General features: G+C 50.0%; 5 protein-coding genes across 9 annotated transcripts in view; 3 read left to right on the top strand and 2 right to left on the bottom strand.

Moving 5' to 3' along the window:
* hus1 (HUS1 checkpoint clamp component) overlaps positions 1 to 2,487 on the bottom strand; it is a 2,491-nt gene extending 4 nt beyond the window's left edge. The window contains exons 1-8 of the mRNA XM_003977945.3: positions 2,362 to 2,487; positions 2,129 to 2,256; positions 1,833 to 2,009; positions 1,243 to 1,350; positions 1,109 to 1,183; positions 867 to 966; positions 663 to 797; positions 1 to 552 (exon numbers count right to left, since the gene is read on the bottom strand). The exon at positions 1 to 552 is cut by the window's left edge and continues 4 nt beyond it. Coding sequence (XP_003977994.2) covers positions 470 to 552; positions 663 to 797; positions 867 to 966; positions 1,109 to 1,183; positions 1,243 to 1,350; positions 1,833 to 2,009; positions 2,129 to 2,256; positions 2,362 to 2,413 — 858 coding nt within the window. The 5' untranslated portion in view covers positions 2,414 to 2,487 and the 3' untranslated portion in view covers positions 1 to 469. The remainder of the gene's footprint in view (positions 553 to 662; positions 798 to 866; positions 967 to 1,108; positions 1,184 to 1,242; positions 1,351 to 1,832; positions 2,010 to 2,128; positions 2,257 to 2,361) is intronic.
* Positions 2,488 to 3,067: 580 nt separating this feature from the next.
* Positions 3,068 to 6,016, top strand: tubb6 (tubulin, beta 6 class V). Its single transcript, XM_003977946.3, has 6 exons — positions 3,068 to 3,222; positions 3,972 to 4,080; positions 4,177 to 4,287; positions 4,389 to 4,504; positions 4,741 to 4,869; positions 4,997 to 6,016. Exons 1-6 carry the CDS (start codon positions 3,103 to 3,105, stop codon positions 5,813 to 5,815), a joined length of 1,404 nt encoding a protein of 467 aa, XP_003977995.2. The 5' UTR covers positions 3,068 to 3,102; the 3' UTR covers positions 5,816 to 6,016.
* Positions 6,017 to 7,164: 1,148 nt separating this feature from the next.
* On the top strand, positions 7,165 to 14,581 carry dipk1c (divergent protein kinase domain 1C). 3 transcript variants are annotated; one of them, XM_029842752.1, is made up of 8 exons: positions 7,165 to 8,897; positions 11,714 to 11,917; positions 12,034 to 12,087; positions 12,155 to 12,330; positions 12,662 to 12,962; positions 13,093 to 13,257; positions 13,743 to 13,817; positions 13,915 to 14,581. In XM_029842752.1, exons 1-8 carry the CDS (start codon positions 8,667 to 8,669, stop codon positions 14,119 to 14,121), a joined length of 1,413 nt encoding a protein of 470 aa, XP_029698612.1. In that variant the 5' UTR covers positions 7,165 to 8,666; the 3' UTR covers positions 14,122 to 14,581. The 3 variants fall into 3 exon arrangements, with proteins under 3 accessions (XP_029698612.1, XP_029698611.1, XP_029698613.1); XM_029842751.1 differs by having other exon boundaries at positions 7,168 to 8,897; positions 12,031 to 12,087; XM_029842753.1 differs by lacking the exon at positions 7,165 to 8,897 and adding an exon at positions 10,463 to 11,563 and having other exon boundaries at positions 12,031 to 12,087.
* A 2,364-nt stretch (positions 14,582 to 16,945) lies between these two features.
* Positions 16,946 to 22,314, bottom strand: c10h18orf63 (chromosome 10 C18orf63 homolog). Of its 2 annotated transcripts, none has more exons than XM_029842746.1 (13): positions 21,898 to 22,314; positions 21,566 to 21,715; positions 21,275 to 21,353; positions 21,142 to 21,198; positions 20,895 to 21,006; positions 20,052 to 20,093; positions 19,852 to 19,928; positions 19,672 to 19,781; positions 19,166 to 19,262; positions 18,967 to 19,052; positions 18,527 to 18,704; positions 17,503 to 18,018; positions 16,946 to 17,374 (listed from the first exon to the last, which is right to left on the bottom strand). In XM_029842746.1, the coding sequence occupies exons 2-13, from the start codon at positions 21,691 to 21,693 to the stop codon at positions 17,300 to 17,302; spliced, it is 1,557 nt and encodes a 518-aa protein (XP_029698606.1). In that variant the 5' UTR covers positions 21,694 to 21,715; positions 21,898 to 22,314; the 3' UTR covers positions 16,946 to 17,299. The 2 variants fall into 2 exon arrangements, with proteins under 2 accessions (XP_029698606.1, XP_029698605.1); XM_029842745.1 differs by having other exon boundaries at positions 21,566 to 21,704.
* Positions 22,315 to 23,212: 898 nt separating this feature from the next.
* Positions 23,213 to 25,639, top strand: cyb5a (cytochrome b5 type A (microsomal)). 2 transcript variants are annotated; one of them, XM_029842764.1, is made up of 5 exons: positions 23,213 to 23,634; positions 24,618 to 24,746; positions 24,820 to 24,849; positions 24,934 to 24,968; positions 25,161 to 25,639. In XM_029842764.1, exons 1-5 carry the CDS (start codon positions 23,497 to 23,499, stop codon positions 25,234 to 25,236), a joined length of 408 nt encoding a protein of 135 aa, XP_029698624.1. In that variant the 5' UTR covers positions 23,213 to 23,496; the 3' UTR covers positions 25,237 to 25,639. The 2 variants fall into 2 exon arrangements, with proteins under 2 accessions (XP_029698624.1, XP_003977997.1); XM_003977948.3 differs by having other exon boundaries at positions 23,299 to 23,634; positions 25,158 to 25,639.
* Positions 25,640 to 26,183: the final 544 nt, after the last annotated feature.

The raw sequence follows: 26,183 nt of genomic DNA, 5'->3' as shown, positions 1-26,183 counted from the left end.
TATTTCACAATTTATTACCCACGTCGACTCCATGACCCACCTGCATCCGTGCACGATGAACGAACGTGCACAATAATACTGGGCAGTAGAAACACTTGGCGAGGCCGCGCCTACTATAACTAGAAATAACTCACTCAAACTTGGCTGAATCCAACTTGACAAGGAGAAAATTAGCAAATTCGTCGGCGACATAGATCCTCCTGATCTATAAAACGCTGAATTATGAGTGAAATTAAGCTTGTTTCCTCCTTCATGTGTGAATATAAACCACCAACCTCAAACTAAACAGCATTTTAACCCAGTGAACCGTCCAGTTCCTGGCTGAAGACGTCTTGGCCAGAGAGTTCCTGTCCGTGTCCACACTGATGACTGGACCTCACCGAGTCCTTAGTGTGGGAGAACCAACAGGTTCCTGGTCCGTTCTCACATCATCCAGCCTCAGAGGTCAAAGTTCAACCGCGTGGAGAGTTTAAGCCACGGCGGGGATGAAATACTGCAGCGACACGTCTTCGTGCAGCAGGATCAGATGGACGACCGTGTCGTGGACGATATCTGAGGACAGAGGAACATCGGGTCTTTATCTGAGGAACTATCCCGAACTATCAAAACCCAACGTGCTGCGTTCACACGCGACCTCATGAGTATTGATCGGCTGCTCTTACTGCACATGGCCTTGCTGGGGTTGACCTGCTGGCCGATCAGGAACTGCTGCAGCTTCCTGATGTCCACCCGGGCCTGCGTCATGGCTTCTGGGTCCCAGCGCCGGGCGGCGCCTCCACCCTGGGACGCGTCGTCTCCTGGAAGAACACGAAGGTTCTGCATCGGTCCAAACTGATGTGGCGATTTCTTTAGAGGCGGAGTTTTACCCCACGGAGGGTTCCCCAGGTCTTTGAAGTGAGTGGTGACGGAAACCAGGTCCGTCTCGATCTTCAGGTTCATCTCTCCACGCAGGTTGGCCTCCATTATCTCACACACACACACACACACACACACACACACACACACACACACACACACACACACACACACACACACACACACACACACAGAGTCAGATGAGCAGTGGTCAGATTTCAGGTCAAAGATGTTCGGAGGACTTGGATCCTACCAGGAAGTTGGACAGGTTCTTCATCTTGTCCACCACGTTCTTCATGGTCTTCAGAGGAGGCAGGTAGATGCTCACCTGCAGAAAGCGTGTGAGTCACGGCGGGAGGCGGCAGAAACGGGGCGATCGTCACCTACGTGGAAGTCTGGCACGCTGGGCTCTTTGAACTCGTGCCACAGCCTGCGAGGGATGACTTCAACGGGAATGTCGTGGGTGACGACCCGACTGATGCTGGACAGGGTCGGCTGGACAGAACAGGGAGGAGGAGACCGTCAGGGACCAAGACCGGATCGGGTTCCGTCGCCAGTAGCGACATTTGCCAAGAGTATTATTAGCTACAGATCCATTAACTTGTTATAACGAACAGCTTTAAAATAGAACTAACAATTCCAAACAGGACTAATTAGTTGTGTAGTAGCTCAAAATGTACTGTGAGATTTCTCTCGGCTTCATCTCCAGGCCGAGGGACTCGTCGCCTCAATCGTACGGAGAATCGGGAGGAGCCTTAATTAATAATTGGCTGCAGCGTCTGATCAGAGGAGCCAAGTGACCCGATAACTTAGTGAGCCGAAGCTGCTGAAGGACCTAGTCTGTGTTTTCATTCCGTCTGTTTTTGATGGTTAAAAATGTTCACTTCCTCCAGAACCATGATTTCTCTTCAGCAACTCTACAGACACATTATCACACAGTTATGACGCTTCTGTGTCTCTTAGATGTTTCCACTCACCAACTCAGCAGTGATGGTCAGACAGGGACAGTGTTTCTTAGTCAGTTTGACCTTGACGGCTTTGGCATTCTGGGTGGTCTTCAGAGCTCTGGACAAGTTCTCAGGAGTGACCTCCAGGCAGATCTCATTGTCCTCGGGAGAGAAACCTTCCATTTGGTACTCATCAAAGAAGTTGGCCTGAGGGGAAACAAAGAGAAGGTGAGCTGGAAGAGACCCCATCATGAGGAGCATCTCCAGGATTCTTTATGGCTGCTGCCATCAGATGATCGATCGATCGATCGATCAAGGACTCCCACCTGCGACAGCTCGCACCACATGCTGACTCCTCCGTTGGTCACTTTCCCCGACAGAACGAAGAACAAATGTTGCGGAGTCAGTCGCAGGATGCAGCTCTTGGTCAGTTTTGAGATGGTGCTGATGACTCCTAACGACGCAAAGCGAATCCGCTCAAACACAACAAACTAACCAAACCGGGTTAATTAACCAGGCGCTAAACCGACTCGTTAACCAAAGAAAGAACAATACTCACTTGTAAAGTGATTCAGACACGCTACATCCACGATTTTGCCTCGAAATTTCATTTTGGAAGTTTACTACATCAAACTTGTGAAGGAACACTTGGAGTCAGTCCGACGCTTTTTAGGGTCCGTCAGAAACAGACGAGAGCGTCGATCGTTCCGGGGGTAAACGAACGGGAGAAAAGTCCGTTTGCTGTTTTGTGTCATCAGACATTGAATGGAATTTAGCATCAATCGGATTTATTATCCCCAAAACACGGATGAGAAACCAACTACGGATATTAAAGAAACGTAGTGAAGTTAAAGTAGTGTTTGCCTACTTAATGAAGAGATGGTTCCGGGCTTGAACCCATCTCCCGGTGCCCCAGCAGATGGCAGCAGGGTTCTGGTGTCTGAAACCGGTTCCCCACCTCTAAACTTCGTTTATTGGCCCCCAAATGTCCGAGTCACTCCCGACTTTTCTGTCCTTTGACTTCCTCCGTGGTCATTGTAATATGTACGTTAAAATAGTGTATTAATAACAGTAACGTTTTTGCCAATCATTGACTAAATATTATATTATTCACAAGTGAGGAATTAGATCGATCCAATAAATCGATGCAGTGATAAACCTGTGACCGATCACCGATTACGTCAGTCTGATGATCAGCTGATCATTTAGAGGGTCGCACGTGGACGGATCATTTATCACTTTCTGATTGGACAGATATCGCCCCCTCGGGGCGTGGTGACGGGAGCGCGCTTGACAGGGCATGAAGGTGGCGGCGCGCTCCCGCCACCCAGACGAGGAGCAGAACATTGACACGAGAAGGAAGATGCGGGAGATCGTCCACATCCAGGCGGGCCAGTGCGGGAACCAGATCGGAACCAAGGTCAGAAACGACGAGATGTTGTTGTTCTGTTTACAGAGGTGCCAACAGGCCAGCAGCCCCCAGCGTCCGTCAGTAGAACATTTAGGAACTCACCTGCAGGCAGCGGGACCAACACAGGTGTACCACTACCGGCACCTCTAGTTTTTAGTAGTTTTTATTTTAAAACAACAACTCCTAAACTCTTTAAACATTCATCTAATACATTTTCAAGGAGAAGAGATCTAAAATATTGTTTTATTTAAGCTGTGGGTTCAGATCCCGTCCCTGTGGGGAGTGTGTGTGGACCTCAGGTGTAAAGCGTGCAGGTACCAAGGTGACCCCGCTGCCCCCCCCCGTCCCTGTTAGGAGACAAAATAAAGCAAATTTAAAAATGTATCTGAGCATGTGTGTTTGTGCACAGCAAAACTCATTTAATTAATAATCCAAATATTATTAAATTATTAAACAAATAAAATAACAATCGGTCAACTGGATCAGACAGCAGCCGTGAGGGGGCGGAGCTTCAGAGTCGCTATCAGCACATTAAAGGAATGTGAGAACACACACACACACACACACACACACACACACACACACACACGGCCATTGTTTTAGCCCACAGAGCCGTTTTTTTCTGTCTGAATGAATAAAGATTTTTCCAGAACTCCCAACAAGCAGTTGATCTGTTAGATCCACAGTTGAGTGGATCCCAGCAGATTCCAGTGATGAGGTGGTTGAAATGATGAGTGGGTTTTCCTGTTTGGGCCCAGTTCTGGGAAGTGATCAGCGATGAGCACGGCATCGACTCTGCGGGGACGTACGTGGGCGACTCCTCGCTGCAGCTGGACAGAATCAACGTTTACTACAACCAGGCGTCCTGTAGGTCCAACGGTGGCGCGCCGACCAGCACGTGATCCACACAAACAATCGTTCAGCCGAATCGACCAGCGCGTTGAGTGTGTTGTGTTTGTGCAGCGCATAAATACGTCCCCCGGGCTGTGCTGGTGGACCTGGAACCAGGAACCATGGACAGCGTGCGCTCGGGAGCCTTCGGACAACTGTTCAGACCCGACAACTTCATCTTCGGTAACCCCCGGCAACATCATTCATTTGTTCTGAAGTGACACCAACTCGCTTTGTCTTTGCTTTGATCTAACATCAAAGCTCTCCTGGTTGGTTGTCTGCAGGTCAGACAGGCGCTGGGAACAACTGGGCCAAAGGTCATTATACGGAGGGGGCGGAGCTTGTGGACTCGGTCCTGGACATCGTGAGGAAAGAGTGTGAGCACTGCGACTGTCTCCAAGTGAGTTGGTCGATTCAAACCCAGTGGGCGGAGCCACAGAAGCGTATCTAATAACGCTAATGTTAGCATTGTGCTAAAGACAGGGTGATGAGCAGGGGCGGGGTTTCCAGTCACATGACACACATGGTCTTGTTTGTGATGCAGAAGACCTATGAGCCGTCTTTTCACATATCTGAAGAACGCGTAGCTCTCTAGAACATCTGTGCAGCACCTTCATGATGTCTGAAACCCCCCAGGGCTTCCAGCTCACTCACTCCCTGGGTGGGGGCACCGGCTCGGGCATGGGCACCCTGCTGATCAGCAAGATCCGGGAGGAGTACCCCGATCGCATCATGAACACCTTCAGCGTCATGCCGTCGCCAAAGGTCTGTGCTGACTACAACCGTCACGTTCCTGCAGCTCGGGAGTCACATGACGTGGATCCAAGTCAGCATTTATCCACGCGTTCCGAGAACCTTGCTGGTTGTTTTCTGACCTTGGGCTGTCCCTCAGGTGTCGGACACGGTGGTGGAGCCCTACAACGCCACGCTGTCAGTGCACCAGCTGGTGGAAAACACCGATGAGACCTACTGCATCGACAACGAGGCTCTCTACGACATCTGCTTTCGCACCCTGAAGCTGACCACGCCCACCTACGGCGACCTGAACCACCTGGTGTCGGCCACGATGAGCGGAGTCACGACTTCCCTCCGCTTCCCCGGGCAGCTGAACGCCGACCTGCGTAAGCTAGCGGTCAACATGGTGCCTTTCCCAAGACTCCACTTCTTCATGCCGGGATTTGCTCCCCTGACGGCGAGGGGGAGTCAGCAGTACCGAGCTCTGAGCGTTCCCGAGCTCACCCAGCAGATGTTTGATGCCAGGAACATGATGGCGGCCTGCGACCCTCGCCACGGCCGCTACCTGACCGTCGCCACCGTCTTCCGCGGTCCCATGTCCATGAAGGAGGTGGACGAGCAGATGCTGAACATTCAGAACAAGAACAGCAGCTACTTTGTGGAGTGGATCCCCAACAACGTGAAGGTAGCCGTCTGCGACATTGCTCCACGCGGGCTCAAGATGGCCGCCACCTTCATCGGCAACAGCACCGCCATCCAGGAGCTGTTCAAGAGGATCTCGGAGCAGTTCTCGGCCATGTTCCGCAGGAAGGCGTTCCTGCACTGGTTCACCGGAGAGGGCATGGACGAGATGGAGTTCACGGAGGCGGAGAGCAACATGAACGACCTGGTGTCCGAGTACCAGCAGTACCAGGACGCCACGGCCAATGACGGGGAGGAGAACTTCGAGGACGAGGAGGATGAGATCCCCGAGTAAAGACGCCACTGATGGGAGCGCCAACACATCAGGGCAGATGTGCAAAAACGTGCGAACGCCAACTACGTTTGAATTTGTTTCTCCACAAGCTGCAGTCTGACAACATCGATCCCAAAACGTCATTCATCAATAAACGAGTGATCAGATGTCCTTCATCCTCAGCTGACGACCAGCAATATAAAAATAAAATAATAATAAAAACAAGGTTTCCTTCTTCTGGTTGTTGTTCCTTAAGATCCTTTGAGGTTGGTGACGGTTCTGAACGGGGCTGGTGGGGTTGATGCTAACTAGCGTTTAGCTGCAGGAGCTCAAGCAGATGATCCTCCAGCTGCTCTGAGTTCTGATGTCCCAGCAGTTCTGATTGTGTCCAGGATTAGAAGATCAGCAGCAGCAGACAAACGCTGAGCTCAGGTCTGCGCACCGGGGTCACCTCGGGGGTCCAGGGGCGAACAAATCCAGATAAACCCACATGAGTGCACGTGTGTGTGGGTGTGTGCACGCGTGCGTGGGTGTGTGCACGTGTGTGTGTGAGGGGGGGGGGCAGGGTTTTAGCTGCCATTTCTCAAATGTCCATCAGCATCAGCATCAGCATAACTGGTTCCCAATCTGAAGAACCTGCTCCACCTCTGGCACCTGAGTTCCACCCGATGGCCCAATGGAACATTTTTAGAGCCTCTTTGACCTCTGACCTCTCACGTTCCAAACAAGCACAGACAGATGAAGAACACACGCAGGAACACACGAGAAGGTCACCGTGAAATGGTCAGAACCTGTGGGCAGTCCTTCACGACCCTTGATCTTCTGGCTTCCTCACCCTCATGAGACGCCACCTTTGGATTCTTGGGTGCCCTCATGTCTGGGAACCTGTTGTCTCCAGCTCACAGGTTGAACCGTTCCTGCTCTTCCACACAGAAGCTGTGAAGTTCCCAGGATTCGTGCAGAGCTCTCTATCACCCCTGGTCCAGGAACCACACTCACAACTCTCCTTACCTGTCTACTCTCGTTTTCTTGGGTGAATTCAAGGCTCTCGGACATTTGGTGATGTCATTAACGATGACATCAGGTCAGATCAGGTGTTTGGACGTGTGGGAGCTTCAGCGTGGACCTCCTGCGGAGGAGTTCTGCCCTCTAGTGGTCACAGTGGCTGTTTGGACGCAGTCTTCCTCAGACAGGTCTCATTCCCGAACTCTCATGACCTCAGCGGGACTCTGAAGAGCTTCATCTTTCAGAAACACAGCAATTACCCACAAGCCCCAGGACACAAGCTGTTTCCACTGGAGCTGCCTCAGACTGGGGTGGGGGTGGGTGGAAGGGGGGGTGGGGGTGGGGGGGGGGGGGGCAGAAGGGACGTTCTTGTTTTTCATGTGCGGACTGAACCTGAAGGACTAATGAGCAGGAGGGAGAGGTACAGTAAAACAGGCAGATGACTGAAGCTGCGAGCCAGGAAAAGGAGTGGGGCCGAACTAACAAGCCTGAGCGTGACACACACACACACACACGCACACACACACACACACACACACACACTCTCTCTCTCCCTCTCCCTCTCCAGGAGTGAGGCAGCAGCAGTTGGAGCAGGAAGCTGGTCTGTAGCAGCTGCCTCTCCGTCCAAATTCTGTGTTTCCAGCTGAAGGAAACTTCTCCAGCTGCCACATTTCAGATGTTTGGATCAGCGAGTTGGACCAGCAGTGGCTTCAGCGTTCTTCTGCTGTCTGGACTCCACATTCTTCGTCCTCACCTCCTCACCACTCCTCTGGGTTTTTCTCCGATTCCCTGAAAGGACCAACAGGACGAGAACGTTGATCACTGAATCCTGATCTTAAAGGATTAAAACAGATTTAGAAATCTGGGATTTTGCCAGAGTTGATCCTTAATGTTTCCCTTTTAGATGAGTGGAGCACCAACGGTCTGGTTTTGTTGGACCTCTGGAGGAACTTCATGAATAACTCAGCATCAGGTGGATGTTTGGACCTGTTGAGGGACATGATGAGGCCTCCTCAACTGAAGAGCTGAATCCAGAAGAGCCCAGTGGATTACGTGGTCCATAACGTTTGAACATCAGGATGATCCCAACCCTCCCGATTGTAACCGTTACGTGACCGCTCGGTCGCTCCCGAGTCGCTGCAACGTCTGCGGCTCCGCATGGATCAAATCTGTTCGTCATGCGTCGGCTCATGTTTCCTGGAAGAAGGTGGAGCAGCTGCAGATGCTCCGGGCAGAAGCTGCTTCCATCCATTACACAACCAGACGGACGACAAGATCCTTAAAATTCCTCCATTCACAACTAAAAATGTTTGAACCGGCCAAAGCAGCCGGGAGATGTTCGAGCCTCTAGACCTGAAGCTCTGATGGAGGAGCTACGTTTGTTCCATGAGAACCTTGAAGCTGCTCTCCAAACTCTTTATCTTCACACAACCTCAGGTCCTTCAAGACGTTGGTTGATGATCCAGGACAACAGCTTCGATCTGTTGCCGTGATGTCACTTCACTTCTGACACCGACACGTGCGTGCGCGTGAACTTCCTGCTGCTCTGGGTTAAGGAGCACTGGATTCCAGTGGAACCTCTGGATTCCAGTGTGAGGTCAACGAGAGGCTGATCCAGTCGATCCAGGATTAAGGAACCACAATTACTTGGACTTTTACCTGAGGCTCCAGAAGAAGAGCAACACCTGTCTCCAAAGTGAGGACATTGGACCCTGGATTCCATAATTTTGCAGAGCATCCTGGGAGATTTGAAGGTGCTCCTGAATAAACGTTCTTGGAATGTTCCATCTAATATTTATGGGGTTATTTAGAATTTTTGGGGGGGAGTGTTTTCTCTGAGGGCTTGAAAGCAGCTGCTGCCGTGACCATGTTCTCCACTGGTCCACTGCCGGGTGGAGGAGATGGAGGTCGAGGTGCTGGTGGACCGTCTCTGCTCCGCTGGCTGGGCCTCCGGATGTGGTCCCGCCAGGGGACCCTGGTCTTTGCTCTGCTCTGGTTTAGCTCCTGGGTGTTCCTAAACGGCCTGGTCCTGGTCCAAAGAAGAGTCCTGTCAGACTACTGCAGCGACGACAAGACCAGAAGGATCCTGCAGCGGCTGGTGAGTCCGGAGATCCACGATCACTCAGCACCTCACTGTCCTGAGTCATGTTCTGCCTGTTGATGCTTTTAAGCAGTTTGTAGCTCGTCCATCCGTAGAAGGTCCACCTGAGGCCTCCGGCTCCCGTCGGGGCCACATTACACTGGTGACCAGCATTAGCATGATGAGGGCTGAACGTGTGGTCAAACTGGTGAATCAAACGGCGGAGCGGCGTGAAGCTTCTGAGGCCTGAAGATGAGTTCTAAGTAAACATCTGAGTGAACTTCCTCCGGTTGTCTGAATGTTTGGAGAAGGTCTCCAGTAACATGCTGGCTAATGTTTCCAGAAGCTGCGCGCTAATGCAGGACAGATGCAGGAGGATAAATGCTGCTAATGCTGCTAATGCTGCTCCGCCACTAATGCTGCGCTCACTGGGAGCAGGTCTGGTCCAGGCTTGTCTTCAGCGCTCCAGGTGCTGCTGTTACCTGAGCCCATCTGTCTCTTCCTCCTTCGGGCTCGTCAGTCAGCAGCCAAAACTCCAGCGAGATGTTCGGCTTCGCGCCGTAAAAGTGATTAATCAGACACGTCCTGACAGCTTCTCACATGTGGATCCAGCAGGAAAGAGAGTGCGAGGAAAAGGAGCTGCTAAAGGAAAACAGATGCAGATGTTTTCCATCTGTTCCTGCGTCAGTTGTTACTCTCAGTCCACTGGAGATTATTGTCCTCTGTCCAACAGAAAAGGAGGGAATGCAGCTCAAATATCTGAGTTCTTTCCTGACTGTGACAGCACAGAAGGAACCAATCATCTCTGGGCCTGGAGTCCACTGATGTTCCAGCATTAGTGAGATCCTCTGCAAACACCTGAACACTCACAAACGGACCGTAGGAAGGAAAAGGACGCGGACAGGAAGCTGCGCTGGCGTCCATGAGCTCAGCAGCAGGACAACAAACACCAGATGTCCTTCACAATCGGTTGTTTTCAGAGTCTCGGGGTCGTGGAGGACGTCCATCTTTGGACAACAGTGACTGCGATAAAAATAAACATCTGGGAACCTTCGAGGGCCTCGCGTGACACTTTCACGTGACGTCCCCGTGTTGACACAGGACACGTATGTTTGTGGAAGGCGGCACAAGCTGAGTTCCTCTCGCGTTCCTCGTCGTGAAAAAGAGGAGAAGGTTTCAATAGAGCTGCCGATGAAACGTTTATTTCTTTACCTGAAAACAGCGAGAAGAAGCCTCGATGTGTCTGAGGTCTGCAGAAGTTCTGACCGCAGAGACCAAAGTTCAAGGTTCTGAGTGAAGCTCAGCTGGATTCTCTTCCTCCCCTAGAAGATTGATAAACGTTTAAGGTCTAAATTGATCTAAACGACAGTCTTGTTTTCATCAGTAATCTTATGAATCAGATGTTTCCTATTTATGGAAAAAAAAATCAGCCAGTTGGATCAACAACTCAATCATGAAGAAGCTGGTTAGACTGCGGCTAGGCTAACAGCCGCCTGCGGCTAGGCTAACAGCCGTCTGCGGCTAGGCTAACAGCTAGGCTAGCAGCCGCGCCACTTTCAGGCTCAGTTTTCAGAGAACTGACCCTGGAGGGCTCAAATCACTCATGATGATCTGGAGCTCAGAAGAGCTGCTACCTGATTGTGTTGGTGTTCCATTGGACCAGGATCCCTCCTCAACGGGGGACAGGTCTTCATAATGAGGCGGTCCAAAGCTCTTGGAACACCGTTAGCATGTGAACACATCTCATTGATCTCTAAGAAATGTGTTTTTCTTTTGGGTCTTTTGTGGTCGGAGAAATCATGACTCAGCGGATTCTTTGGTAGAGTCAGAAACAGAAGCCGGAGACTCATAATGTCCAAAATATAAAGTGTAGCAAAACACACACACAACTACGCACAAAACTGCGACACACAAAACAAATACACTCGTTTGCTTCCCATGACCGGAATAAGTGACAGAACATTTCCTGATTCCAACAACTTACCTGACGTGTGTGTTCGTCCAAAACTCTGAGTTCCTGGTCCCAGTTGGTTCCCAGGATCATTACAGGAAGAATCGGTGGTCCACAAGAGGACCGAGCAGAGGGTTTGGACAGACCTTCTGAGTCAGGACTCGCAGGCGGAGAGGTCACCGCGAGGCCATCACGTTCAGCCCACCAGTCCTACACAACACGTCATTGTTCCAGAGCTCCCAGAACATTCTTGAGTTCCTCCACATTGTGGCCATCGTGCACTTTAAAGCACTTGACCTCTGACCTCCTGTCACCTGTGATGAAGCTCTGGTGGGCACCAGGGACAGCAGAACCCCAGAGACGCTTTTAAGAGGTCTCGTGTTCCTGCTTCTCAACATCACCAGAAGGACACGTGGAGCTCAATAAAGGTCTGAGGGAACCTTTAAAAACAAGAAAACCTCACCAGGACTGGGTGGAGAACCAGGGCTGCACCACTGTGAATGGGGACCTGGATCAGGTGGAACCAGGAGCTGCTGAGATGTATTCATCTCACCTGAAACTACAAAAGGGAACTAAAACATAAGGGATCCAAACTTGACGCTCCAAACCTCATCTTCTTCTGTGAAGATCCAAACTCAGCGTGGAGGATGTTCCCAGCCTCACCAGTGGGATGTGGTCCTGATCCACAGGTGAAACGAAGCTGAGTCTTTAAATGGGAACAGAACTGAAACTGGTGAGCTGAGATGTTCCTCAGCCTCTGACCTTTGTTGGAATGTGAGCATCTCCAGGATTAGCTGGATGAGCGCTGATCAGGATGACACTGATCCTCAACCCTCATGCTTAATGTGTGTGTGTGTGTGTGTGTGTGTGTGTGTGTGTGCAGTGTCTGGAGTTCGGCGAGGGCTCTGTGACCGGCGACATGTGTGAGGACCTGTGTGTCCTCAGCCTGGTCGAGTACAAACGCTGCCTCTACTACGAAAATGGGAAGAAGGTGATCGAAGCGCGTTGGCGAGGAACTCCCATCATCCTGAAGTCCAAACTGGAGAACTTCTCCTCCTACGAGCCTCTGGGACTGGTGGACTACCCGGTATTTATTTCTGTGTTGCTGTTTTCCCGTGTGTGTGTGTGTGTGTGTGTGTGTGTGTGTGTGTGTGTGTGAGACTCCTGTAACTCTTCTTCTCTGGTGGTCTTCTCTCACAGCAGGATGCAGCAGAGCAGCTCTCCCCGCTAGACATGGTTTTCTACGCCACTATGGAAGTAGGTCACATGATCTGGAGCCTCGGAGGTGAACCAGTCCTAACATGTCTCCTGCTCGTGGGTCCAGGTGAGGAGCGCCCTGGGCCTGACTGAAGGTGACGATGATGAAGAAGGAGGCGGAGTCAATGGCTCTCTGGCCAGACTGTGGGGGAACAAGCTGAAGCTCCATGAGAGGACCTACTCCAGAGCAGAGCTGGACTCACTGTGGGCTCTGCTGCAGCAGGAGGAGTACACCTTCCTCCGGTACGCACGCACACACACACACACGCACACACGCACATACACACACACACACGCACACACACACACACACACATCCATACTTTAGACCCCGTGGTGCGTTCACTGCCCTGCTGGCCAGTGTAATCTGGAAACACATGGAAGAAACAGCAGAAGATGATGTCATATCTACAAACACGTGTGGCTCGCATCCATGTGAGGGTCAGATGGTCAAAAAGGGTGAGAACACATCTGGAGGACAGATGTGACCCCTACTGAGGGTCTTCTGAGTGCGTGTCTTTCTCTGGTTGTGCGTGTGAGTCTCACTTTTCCATCTCCTCTGGTTGTTCTCCAGGGTTCTGCAGGACCTCAGTGTCCACGTGGCCAAAGTTTTGGGTTCCTGTGGTCATTTCTATGCAGTGGAGTACCTGTCGGCTGGACACACCTGGGACCAGAACATCTTCTCACTGGAGGGGGTGGGTGTCTCTGGACAGGACAAACCCAAACCTCTGGGCAGGTGGACCTCCAGAGAGATGGTCCATCGCATCGCGTTAAGCTTCCTGGACATGGTGTCACACTTTGACCATGACTTCACCCACAAGCTCCACCTCTGTGACATCAAACCTGAGAACTTCGCCATCAGGAAAGACCTGACGGTGAGGATTCATGTCCGTGAAACCTGAAGCATCCTCTGAAACCAGCCCCCAAATATGTTAGATCACATCTTCACCCATCCTCCCAAACTGGTAGAGATGATCCTCACTGGTCCATCCTGGTTTCCTGCAGGTGGTCGCCATCGACGTGGACATGGCCTTCTTTGAGCCGAAGATGAGGGACCTCCTGGACCAGAACTGCAGCAGTGATGAGGACTGCAGCTTCTTTGACTGTTGGTCCCGGTGTGACCTGACCAGTCGTCGGTGCAACCCTCGGCGCCACAACAGCAACCTGCAGGTGACGCCGGCAGTTCTGGAAGCATCTCAGCAACCTTTCATCTGCAGCTCGTTAGCATTGAGACGCTACTTCAGTGAAGCATTTTCATAACCCAAACACACTTCTGAAGGTTTCTGACCGTCAGAGCCAGAGGCTGTTAGCTCCCTCGCTGTTAGCTACAGTTAGCATGATGCTAATGTGCTAACTGTGCGAATAGAAGCACACAATTAATGAAACCTTTTAACGAATGGCTGGTCCACGGAGATGCTGGATGACCCAAAAGCAGTGAAATCTTTAGAAATTGTGATGATATCAGACGACAGGAACGAACTTTAATGGTATAACGTTGCTATCGTGGATGCTAATTTGAGAGGAACCGTGAAGAGCATGAAGTGAAGCAGAGAAGCAGCACATTCAGCCACCATCATGGTCTCGTCTGTCCTGACCTTCATCCGTCCAGGCTGCTTTGTTCTTCCCTCTGATCGGCTCCTTTCTTTCTTCTTCAGGTCATCTGTGAGAAGATCTTCAGACCATGGTTTTCTCCCACACTCCTGGGCACCAGAGCAAAGCTCCCTCTGCAGGTGTGGGGGGGGGTTATCCCCTCACAGAAGAACAATTTTGTCACCTCTTTTTTGGAGGGTTACACCTGTGGACTGAAATTCTCCTGTTGGTCTGCAGGTGGAGCTTCAGCGAGCAGTGCAGGAGTGTTCTGAAACAGAAGAAGGGGACGAGAAGATGCAGAAGGACAGAGGAGCAGAGGGAGGACAAAGCCGAGGGATCCATCAGCGACTCCTCAGCATCCTCACCCGCCTCCTCCAGGATGAAGGCGCTTCAGGGGAGGGGGGAGGGGCAGGGAGGGGAGAGGCCACGCCCACACGGCGCTGAACTTCTGAGGAAGGAGAAGAAAACGACCCTTTCTCCAAGTAGCAGCTCACGGATAACGATGAAGAACAGACGTAAGTCCTGATTGTACAGATGTTCAGATGTCCTCCTACTTCACCAATGAAGACGATGGAGCTTTTTCTCCCCGAGTCGTGATATTTGATAGGAGCGGCTTGATTTGGTGGCCAAGAGGAGACGACCAGAGCTTTGTTGCAGGTTCAGGATGTTCTGGTACCGCCAGCAGATGCCCACAGCTGGATCCATCTGAGCCGTCTCCTCCTCCAGGGATGAGAGCTCCTGCGTCTGTACAAGGATTCCTGAGCTTCCACTAGTACAAGAAAAAAAAAACAATGTAAGATTGTATTTGAATAATGACAATAAATATAACACAGATGTTTGAAAAGCTTTGTTAAAATTTGTGATTGTGAGATTTTGTAAAAGCTAAAATTAAATGATAAGAAAAGATTTTTTTTCTTTTTTTGTTGCAGCCAAAAACGTTGTTTTCCCATCAAAGCCAGACTTCATTTCAGATTCTTTTTAACAGAAAAGTTATTTTCAAACTGCCACACGAAGATGCTACTGTTGTTATCAGTAAAGTGCAAGAATTGATTACAAAGACGCTGCGTTTTATCATAAACCTGCGTATTAATGTGTTTACCAGCCATTGTTGACTCATATCCCAAAGTGGTCCGGCACCGACTGTGGCGTCCGTCCCAAACACGCTGGGATGGGCGTCACTGGGATGTTGGGTTCTGATGGAGACTCATGACAGAAACAGAAAACTATCAAACTGAGCATGTCCTGACTGTTCCCCACTGGCAGCCACGGCTGGCAGGAGGGTCCGTGTCTACGTGCTGGAGGAGGCGCCACTCTAGAGAGGAACGACGACCTCTTGGGTTTGGGTTTGCCCCCGTTTCACTGGGTTGAGCAGTTGTGAGTCGGGCCTTTGCTTGCTGGATGTGACCAGGTCCTGGTCCTGAGGGATCCCTGTGTGTGGCCTGATCCAGGTATCAGGGATCACATCACTCATATGCAGCTTCCGCCGATTGTGGTGCCTGATTCATTTATTTCTTTACACAGAATCTCATAGAACTGGCTGTGGCCTCCTGTGGGGCTGGAAGCCTTCTTGTTCCGGCCCTTACAGAGACCAGGTCCCAACATTGTAGCTGTGCTGTTGAGCTCTTAAGTCATGTAATCGCTTCTGTCTTTGTTCAGCCGCTTTGATGTGCTGATGAGGAGTCGCCCGGACCTCGTTAAGGCTCATTTCCGGCTCCTGCACATGGTCAAGGGGCTTAGATGTTAGGTGTGAATCTCTGCACCCCCTAATCCAGTATGCTGCTATTTCCAGGGGCATGTGCTCTACTATTCTTATTAAATGTCAGTGTTTTATGGCTCTTCAGCTTCACTTGACTTTCTTTTTTTAAAGAAGGAATACAGAGGAGGCTTATTAGCTGCCTGCCAGCTCCTGGTCATAGCTTTCCTTCTACACTTCCGGTGTTTCACTCGCTCATGCTAGCCGCAAGCATGCAGTCTGGACAGTGGGTGTAATATTTCCTGTTGTCTTTCGTTAATTATCTTGGTCCAACTGGACGGTTCGATGTCCATGTTGGAGTCAGAGCTTTGAATTATTCCAATTAAAGCTGCTGGTTGGCGCATCAAACAAAAGAAAAAGCTGGACTTCCTGATCCGATAAAAAACCGCTGCTGCGCATGCGCAGTAGCGCCAGGGAGGCCGGGATTGCGCAGTAGCGGTTCTGAAAAGCGCGCCAACCACTCGGGTTCTACCAGGGTTCGTTTGACTGGTTCTGTGGTTCATAACGGGCTGATTGTGACTGTTACGGCAAAGTAGCGTTTCAGTAAAATTTAATGTATGGTGTTTCTGTTAAATAGGTGTTAATCTGTGAAATAGCTCCGATGATGAATTAAAATCCGGTTGTAGTTGATAGTTTACATTGCGACGGTTAAAATGAGGTTATTATTCCACGGTGTGTCCACAAGAAGGCGGAAATTTATAATGGAACGACAATTGTCCCAGCTCGGCGCCCGTAGAAAGCAGGAAGTAGGGCGGAGTCTGCGCCCTGTCTCGCGCCACCAGAACACCTACGGTTCTTCTCCACCCAGTTCCCAGCAGACTGAGCCACTAGGGCCCAAATCAATAAATCCTTGTACAATCTTTATCTTCTCAGTTTAAGCTGTTTTTTTCTTTTGAGTTGTTTCCAGCAGTAATAGAAGAACTTGCACCTTTTCCAGCCCCTCGTCCATTTTAACACGATTTGTTCATTTTTCAGCCGTAGATTCACATATATTTGTTGTAAAACCTGGTTGTTACCGGCTATCCTGCACCAGCCTGTCGTTAGCAACACGCTTTAGGTGATAAGAAAAGGCTTTACTGGGTACAAACATGCTGCTATCCAAACTTCCGGGTACATTACCGCCATCTGTCGGACAACAGTGTGCGTCACAGTGATTAGAGAGGAGGGACAGATTCTCACAGGGGGTCCCTAAATGACCTCTGGTCACTCATCACAGTTGGAAAAGTAAATGCTTTTTAACTTGTAAGAGGACTCTGCAGGGCCCACAGGAGGGGGTCAGGCTGGGTGGAAGATAACGGGCTCTGTTGACAGCTGGAGAGAAACATCATGGAATGTTCCTGAATGTTGAGCTGAAACATCTTATCAGCAGTCCAGGCTCATCTGCTCCTTCCTGGGAAACATTGGACAGAGGCGGCTCTTGTAGCTGTGAATAACTGTTAGCAGAGAATCCACCTCTACTCACACACACACACACGCACACACACACACACGCACACACACACACACCGAGCCAACTGAAGGAATCAGTTACGTTTATTTTTGACAGAACTTCACAAATGTTCACTTTAGAACAGATGTAGAAATACACACGAACAAAATGTATCAACACTGTATAAACCCTGGAAAAATGGAACTTTCCTGTTAAACAATAAATGTAAAGATCTTAAATGAGGTTTTTGATGCCTGTGTTTGTGATTCAACACAATGAAGGAGCCAAACAGAGCTATTCCACAACTGATACTGTGAGTGTGTGTGTGAGTGTGTGTGTGTGTGTGTGAGTGTGTGTGTGAGTGTGTTTCCGGCCTCAGTCAGACGAGCCATAACCTTCAGGATCAACTCCTTCCTGTTCTCAACACTCTTCCTCTTGACTCAGGAGACTAGCTGAGGAAGAGCAGGTTCTCCTGACCTGGTTCTTCTCTCCACATCTGGACCTGCAGATGTGACCTGGAACACAAGAGGAGGAGGTCAGGACGTGAAACTGGGTGTGGGACAGCCTGTGCTGCTGGTGTATGAGGGAAGGGTGAGTGCGGTTCTGTTTGGATCCATCTATGCAACAGGTGCGACAGACTCACCTGTGAGCTGCTGTCAGATGAGGTCCGATGTTTGGAGATTGCTTCAGAACTTTGTTCCGTGGTGGTTTTCAGGGGGCATCTGAACTTTGCTGCAGGAGGAGCCCAGAGACGAGGCTGGCCAGGTGGTGCTCTGACCGGGTTGTGGGCTGGGAAGGTCATCGGGGTCAAATGAGAGGTCTCCCGACTGGTCCCAGGCAGCAGCTCCTTCTGCCTCCTGAGGCGCAGCAGAGCCAGGCTGGCCTGACGGGAGGGACGCCTCTTCGTAAAGATGGGAACCAGTTTGGGGGGGGTGGACTGCTCAGAGGAAGAGGAGGAAGAAGCAGATCCGTGGCTCAGGCCGGTCCTGAATCCACAGTCCTGAAGCCTCTGGGCTCTCTCCTGCTGAGAGGGACCTTGAGTTGAATGCTGTGATGCGAAGTGAGGCATTGTGGGTAATTGATGAGGAACATTTGGGACTTGGGGGAGCGGCGGGGTGCTGCAGGAGGTGGCGGCTGTGTTGATGTCATCACCCAACGCCTGAGGAGTGAAAAAGCGTTTCTGATGTTTTCATGCGTGTAGATAGAAAAAGACCGATTTGCTGTTTACTGCGCCCCCTAGTGGTTAGAAAAGAGACCTCAGGATTGCTTTGGGGATTTTGAGGATTTAAAATTAAGGTTAAATTGAAAAAAATAAGAAAGTAAACCCACCAATATGAAAGCTGCAGCTGATCTTTTAACTGGTACCAGGAAATGAGAGCACTTTTCTCTGGCGCCAGTGTCACTTTATCGGCTTCCTAATGGCTTTATTTCAAAATTCTTTTGTAGGTCCACCTCAGTGACCTGCTCCGCCCCCCCCCCCCCAAGGACGGCAGGTCAATCTTTGCTGGTTCTCCCCAGACCCAGGAGGAAGCTGAGAGGCGCCCACACTTCTTGTCTTTGGCTTTTAACCCATATGAGGCTGCATTTTATTGGGACTTTTACGGCCTTTTATTGTTGATTTCTTTGTTTTTGTGTGTGTGTGTGCGTGTGTGTGTGTGTGTATGTACCTGCACCGGTGTGTTGACGTCCGTGCAGCGACTGCGTTTTCTGCTCAAACAAGTAGGGAACCCGCACACGTTGTGCAGACTGGTGCGGACGTCAGACAGGAAGGCGCTGAGCGCCCCCTGCTGGTCACGCCGAGGACAGCGCTGTACCTGCTGCAGGCGGATGCAGCTGAGCGGGTATCTGCGGGTGTCATGATGGTCAAAGAACGTGTGACGCAACCCGTCCTGAGGTCCCGGTGGACCGCCGGTACTGGCCGGCTGCTACCCTGCCCACTGCTGATCCTCTTCAGGCCTCTCGGCTGGACTCCTGTTTGTTTAGGTTTTGCAGGTTGGGTGCTGATGTGCAAAGCTTTGGTTTGGCTGGTACCGTTGTTTACCTGAGCTTCTGCATGTTTACCTTCCTGTCAGGACTTTGAGATCTGCTGATAAATTATTCAGGATACGTGAAGAGGCGCTCTCCAACCAGTCTGAAGTAAATGCTGCAGTACACCAGCTCCTCCTCTGGCAGCTCAGGAAGGGTGTAACCATACTGGAGCGCACACACACACACACACACACACACACACACACGTCTGACTGAGTTGAGTTCACTGCAAGGAGTTGCATGATAAATTATGTGATTTTATGCATTGGTGTGTGTACCAAGCTCATCCAGTGGTTCTGCAGGTCTCCATAAGTCCTGAATGGTCCATCTTGAGGAAGCTTATGGCTGATTCTGATGATTTGGCCTTTTTTCATACTGCACACACACACACACACACACTCAGAGAGTCAGGACACACACACACTCAGAGAGTCAGGATACACACACACTCAGAGAGTAAGGACACACACACACACACAGAGCGTAAGGACACACACACACACACACACACACTCAGAGAGTCAGGACACACACACACACACACACACTCAGAGAGTCAGGATACACACACACTCAGAGAGTAAGGACACACACACACTCAGAGAGTAAGGACATACACACACACACACAGAGTCAGGACACACACACTCAGAGAGTCAGGACATACACACACACACAGAGTCAGGACACACACACACACACACACACACACACACACACACACTCAGGAAGTTCAAACACAGATTATCCATCACTGCTGTTCCTCGGTGTGTCCACATCTGACCTGGGCAGCACGTGACACCAGACTCTTCCAGCAGGGGGCAGCTCCAGAAACGAATCAGGATGACTCCAGAACCTTCTGAGGACGCAGGGAGCGAGGTCCAAGTCCTCCAGCTGGACATCAAACACAATAATATCTCTGTTGATGTGTTTGCACCATTTTGAGTCCTTTCTCTACTCATACGGTTGGTGGAGGAGCTCTGATGGTGTTTGCTTCCACGCTGATGCACAGCTGATCTTCAGAGGCGTTCCACTCCACTCCTGGAGGGAGACAGACGTTAACGTTGCCACGCTGCAATCAGGGCCAGATTTCACCGTGACGACCGTGGCTAAGCTGCGGCTAGCTTCTAACGTCTCTGATCCGGAGCGCTGCTGCAGACTTACGGACGGCGTCCATCTTCCCTCGCTCACTCACAAAGTCTTTACCTGAGAACAGAGAAAGACCTTTCAGTGTGGCCTCCAAAACGCCTGTTTTTAAACGGAGTTACGTCACCATAGCAACGGCGCTATTGGCTGGAGTTGGTTAAGTTGCTTTAGTATTTATGAGAGTCCACTGTTATTTATTTGCCGTCATTTTCATGGTCACAAACTAAAGCGAGTTCAGAAGGAGTCAGGTCATGAATCACATCAGGATGATTTAAGCTTCCACTGGCGTGTTGGGACACGTCTGAAGCGGGTGAACGGGGGTGACCCGGATGTGCTGGTCTGGACCCGGACAGGGGCGACTGTGGAGAACTATTTTCAGGGCTTGTTGGTGTTTGAGGGCTTTATCTCGGCAGTGTTGCAACAGCCCTGACATGTGGACACACAACCTTTACCCTCTTCTGAACCATTATTAAACTTGACCTTTGACCACAGGTGAGTCTGCACAGCACGACTAATCTGAGCAGCAGTAAGGACCGGTTTATCAGACTGGGCTTAAGGTGAAGGTGGAGCCGACGGTTGCATCACTCGCTGCTGCTCCGCAAACGATCGTCCACGGCAGAAATGTCAGGATCACCGCAGGCGCTGTTGCTAGCACTGTTAGCACTGCAGCTAGCACCGCTAGCTCTGTTAGTCACAAATGTCCTGTCTGGACACACGTTCTGAGTAGGTGAGCAGCAGCCTAATAATCAGGTTAATGAACGTCTGTCACGGCACCAAACCGTGGAAGGCAACAGTGATGGACACAAACATTCAGGGTCAAACCGTAAGACAGATATTACAACCATAAACAAAGTTAACTACCGCTGACGAGGAAGAGGCCAGCTTTGTTCCAGCTGGGCGAGAGTCTGGTGGTCACAGAGAACGAGAGACAAGCCTGCAGAACAGCTGGAGAGACACGCTGAGGGGGGCCCAGCTACCCACACACACACACACACACACACACACACACACACACACACACACACACACACACACACACACACACACACACACCAGTAAGTGAAGGTAAGCAGAAAATGTTCCTGGATGATGACGCTGTGACACTGACCATCAGTCGGCGTCTCTTTCCAAACATCTGGATCACACCCGTATGGAAAAGCTGGAGCTGAAGCAAGAAAAGTCCAACTCAGAGAACCGGAGAAGGGCCAGCGTGTGTGTGTGTGTGTGTGTGTGTGTCCTACAGCCATGACCACGATGATCTCGGTGAAGGACTCCGGAGCTGCTGAGGCCAGCACATCAGTGTGGAGCAGCACCAGCTCTCTGTACAAACACATTTGAGTTGGGACCCTTGGACATCCCAAAATGCTTTATGATGTCCTGTGAGCTTCATACTCAGTAATATCAATGTCTACTTTTAACTTTGAGACACCCACAAAATGGCGTCCTCCCTTTTTAGTGCACTATCAAGGCAGCAGGGGGGTTTCAGACGCAGCGGGACATTAAAACTAGCGAGTTAAGATGATGTCGGGCACCTGCAGATCTTCATCTGTTCGCTCCTCGGCTCCTTCTCCTCCTCCCGTAGAGTCAGAGTGACGCAGCACAAATTAGTGAAGTCTGGAAGGTCCAGAAGAACCGTGGAGGACCGGACAGCCGAGCCCATTGGGTCCACACCTGCGGGAAACCTGGGTTTTCTCGGTTGACCAGCATCCAGATTAAATGGGTCTTAAATATTAAAATGCGAACGCATCTTTGGTGGTTGTGCCGTTTTATTTTAAACGTTTACTCCTTAGCGATCCTAACCGGTATTAATCACAGTGAAATGTGTAGCACAACTATAGTTTTAAACCTGAAAATGTCAACTCACCTGTTTCCTTTAACGCGCGCTTCGTTAGCTAAAACGAGCTAAATGCTAACCGCGGAAACGAGACTTTTCTTAGAATCGTTCTTAAATCAACTGTTTCTTACCCTAAAACCAATCGGTAAATAAACCAGCTGGGAAACGAACAGATTTTGTAAAAACTACGACCAATTAAGTTAGAATATCGGCTATTCTCAGAGGGTGAACCAACAATTAGAATACTGCGCACTTCTGCTGGTACAAGAAAACAAACTACTCTGTCCAGCTCCGAGGAGGTTTTACACATTATTTCACTTTTACTTTTTAACTTCAACATCTCCAGTGACTATGGAGCCCCTCTGGGGACTTCGGGTTTAAAACCCAATGGCAGCGTGTTGGTTGTCTTTGTGGAGTGGTTGGGTTTAACGTTATGCTGTTCATAATTCATGAATAAAGGTAGCCTGGTTACATGATGTTGTATTGTTATTGTTGCCATGGTGAGAGAAACGTCCACACAGCCAATGAATGAATGAGGGTTCCTGCATGTCTCCAAGGCCTGTAGAAAGTAGCTGTAGTGTGCAGCTTCCAAAACCACTGCTGCAGATGCCATATGGCTTTAACTTATCATAAGAATCTACATGCCAGATATAGTCAAGTCTTTCAGCAAAGTGCTGCCTAGATTAGTCCTGCTGGATGACTCTAACTTCCCGGGTGTCACCAAATTCCTCAGATTTAAGCTCATGCAGTCAAATTTAGTGCCTCTTGCTAAGAACTACTCCATAGTTTAGGATTGACAATATGGATGACATTCTAATTTATACCTATATATATGATTCCAATTTATACCTATATATATCTATATATATATTTTACTAGCCTATTACAGCTTGTTCATTGCAACAGTAGTACTGCTGGATTGATTAATGAAGTGTTATTATTATAATTATCATTATTATTAAAATTAGCAATTGCTCTTTTAAAACTAAAGCTGTTAATAACACACACACACACACACACACACACACACACACAATAGTTGCGTGAGAAGCAAGTTCCTTGAAAATGTTCAACTTTGGCCTCGTCCTTGCTCAAAGTTCGACTATGATTGACAGCCTGTTAGCCAATTGGGGAGTCTTGGTCAGAGGTGAGCTGGAGAACAACCAATAGCAGCGCGAAGGAGGCAGAGGGGCGGGCATATATTTGGCGACGTCACATAGGTAGGCGGGGCTCTGACCGGAAACCTTTCTTCCACAATAAAATCAATCCCCCGTCTTCAGAACAGGGGACCGCGATCACATAACGAAACAAGAAAAAAAAACCTTTTCGCACCACGAGATGACCACACATGACGTCAGAGGCTTGCTGTTGTGTCCTAAGGTGTCTTCATATTCGTTGATTTATTCTGGTTTAATTTGTGTGAGTGTGTAGGGTTTTTACTTTTAAGGAACCTCCCGGAAGTCCTCCCCCACCGCACAGGAGTGAGGAGTTCGAAGAAAGTTGAATCAACGTAAGAGAAAGTGGGTTAAATGTCGGAGTTTCTGTGGAATCACGGTCGCTGCAGGATTATATAACCAGCCAGACTCCGGCGACTCTCGCCCAGACACACGCGCCTGAACACGGACACAAATGGGTGAAACGTCGGAAAAGAGCCCGAGCGGAGTGAAATACTTCCGTCTGTCCGAGATCGAAGAACAGAAGTCGATTAAATCAACGTGGATCATCATCAACTACAAAGTTTATGATGTGACCAAGTTCCTGGAGGAGGTGAGGACCATTGTGGAATAGTCACGGGGCCACAAACTCTACAGATAATCAGACAGTGGTGCCGGTATCGTGGGAAAAGGAGGAATATGTGTGGAAAAGAAGGGAAGTGCTGAGGAAATGACCGTTTTTACCAATGCTCAGGTCTGATGGGGAATCTGAGAGATGCAAATGTCCAGGAAACGGAGGAATCAAAGATTGACGTGTTTTCTGCATCACTTTTTACTGCATCCATCACAGCGCCCATATTTTCTATTTCAATTCAAATCAGAAGGAATTTATTTAGAACGCACAATTAAAACAGCCCAGGTTGACCAAAGTACTGTAGAATGCAAGCAGCCAGGAAGGCCTGGGAGAAGTGACCCTTTAAGATAAGCTACCTTTACCTTAAAGAGCAGCTGATGGACGGTTCCAGAGTCCAGGGGCGGCTACATCTGGAGTAGCTGAACAAATATTTACCTGGAGGAATCATCTGTTTCAGGGCGACACACTTAGCTGCTAATTCTGGCCTCGTTCATCAGGATATCAGACGTTGGAGGGACGTCTCCTGTGCGGCGACGAGGTTCTTGATGAAAGATTCAGGAGTAAAGTTGCTGTTATGACGTCATTTCAACACTCCTGTGACAGTTGTTTGGTTAATTGCTGGATTGATTGATGATTTCTTGGTGGAAAAGCATAAATATGCTGCATAATCTGCATAAAAAGGAGATCATCCAGGCCTCTGATCGTCACATTATTGATTAAACTGAAAGTAAATAATCCTGGATGGTAAATTATTTATGTCTGACCTCTGAGGTCGGTGACCTCCGACCTCTGGGTTTTCTCTCCACCTGATTATATGCTGGATATCCCTCAGGTGAGGCAGGAGCGTGTTTACTGTCACGGCTCATTTCACCGTGCTGAAGGGTGAACGGTCCAGACCTGTCAATCATTCCATGCTCGCGGCGCTAACCGTTAGCATCGTTGTTGTTTGTTTTCCACACCAGCACCCGGGGGGAGAGGAGGTGCTGCGGGAGCATGCGGGCGGGGACGCCACGGAAAGCTTCGAAGATGTCGGCCACTCCACCGACGCCAGAGAGATGGCGGGCGGCCTGCTGATGGGCGAGCTGCACCCGGTCAGTGTCCACGCCCGGCCGCACTTTGGTTACTGTCGTCTGTCGTCTCTAATCTGAATCTGTTCGTCTGCAGGATGACAGACACAAGATCGAAAAACCACAGGTGAGACAAGCCCCGCCCACTTTTACACAATCTAATGAGGTGACATCTGGAGGGGCGGAGTCTGATCGTGTGTGTTGGTTGCAGGAGACGTGGGTGACACCTGTGGCGGACGAGTACAGGTAGAGTGAACTGAGCGTCTCCATGGCAACATCAGCCCTCCTGTCAATATGTGGACCTGGGGATGGTTAGGAGGTCCTTCAAGATGATGGAGCTCAAACATCAAATATTATATCACCAATTGCGATGGTTAACCAGGTTAGCAGCGGTAACTAGCCACCTCTCTGCTTAACTTGAGTTCTTTCTTGCAGCAGTTGGACTAACTGGGTCGTTCCCGGTCTGGTCGCCATCCTGGTCACCATGCTTTACCGCGTCCTCACCAGCGACTGACGCCATCGTGGACCAGACCAGGGACCAGACCAGTGGACCAGACCAGGGACCAGACCAGTGGACCAGACCAGGACGTGGAGGCGCCGGCCCACCTGTCCCAGCTTCACCTTGATCATGAACATTTTACTACAATTAGTGTCCTTACAATCACTCATCATGAGAATGTGGACGCTGCCGTGCTGCTGTCACGCCGTGGTCACGCCGTGGTCACGTGACCAGCGTTTGCAAGTCTGTCGCTACCTTTTAATCATGTGATGTGGAATGTTTTATTTCATTTAAAGGTTGTTTTACAGTTCATCTGAAACTCAATGATTTGCTTTCTTTACTCAGAAATTTAGAAAAAGTGACCTTGTTGCTTTGAAGTCTGGCTTCTTTTATCCATTAAAGCAGTTCCAGAACATGAGAAATAAACCAGCGTTTACTCACACACACACACACACACACTCTGACACACACACACACACTCCGTGTTCCACCTGACTCACATGATGACGTGAGCAACAAATGATCGAACATCTGCCCTGAGGCCCGGTTCCTGTGTGTTCTGATCCATAATCGGACTCACGATGGTCCCCGCGTCTCATAAACGATCGTCCTCATCACGTGACCGCGGGGCTCCTGACGTAACTTGTTATTCTGGTCTGGCGCTGACGTCACCGGCCAGAGCGTCTGTTCGAGGAGGGTCAAGGGAACGCCGACGTCACGTTTGCTCAGTTGCTGCTCGATGACGCACGTGTCGTCTGTGCGTTCCATGAGCGCAGGTGACTCACAGTGTTGACCAGAACACGCTGTTACCGAACGACTGTTTCAACTGGACACCTCAACAACCGGACACCTCAACAACCTGTAGCAAAGCACCTGAGTGACTGCTGCTAAACACTGGATGACTGATGATGGATTCAGTCGTCTGATCGTTTATGTTTCTGACTGTTGATGTGCAGGTTTCT

Source organism: Takifugu rubripes, chromosome 10 (genome assembly GCF_901000725.2).
Source record: "Takifugu rubripes chromosome 10, fTakRub1.2, whole genome shotgun sequence".
NCBI classification, from domain to species: Eukaryota; Metazoa; Chordata; class Actinopteri; order Tetraodontiformes; family Tetraodontidae; genus Takifugu; species Takifugu rubripes.
Note: the sequence above shows the minus strand (reverse complement) of the source record. Positions and strands in the feature narration are given on the sequence as shown.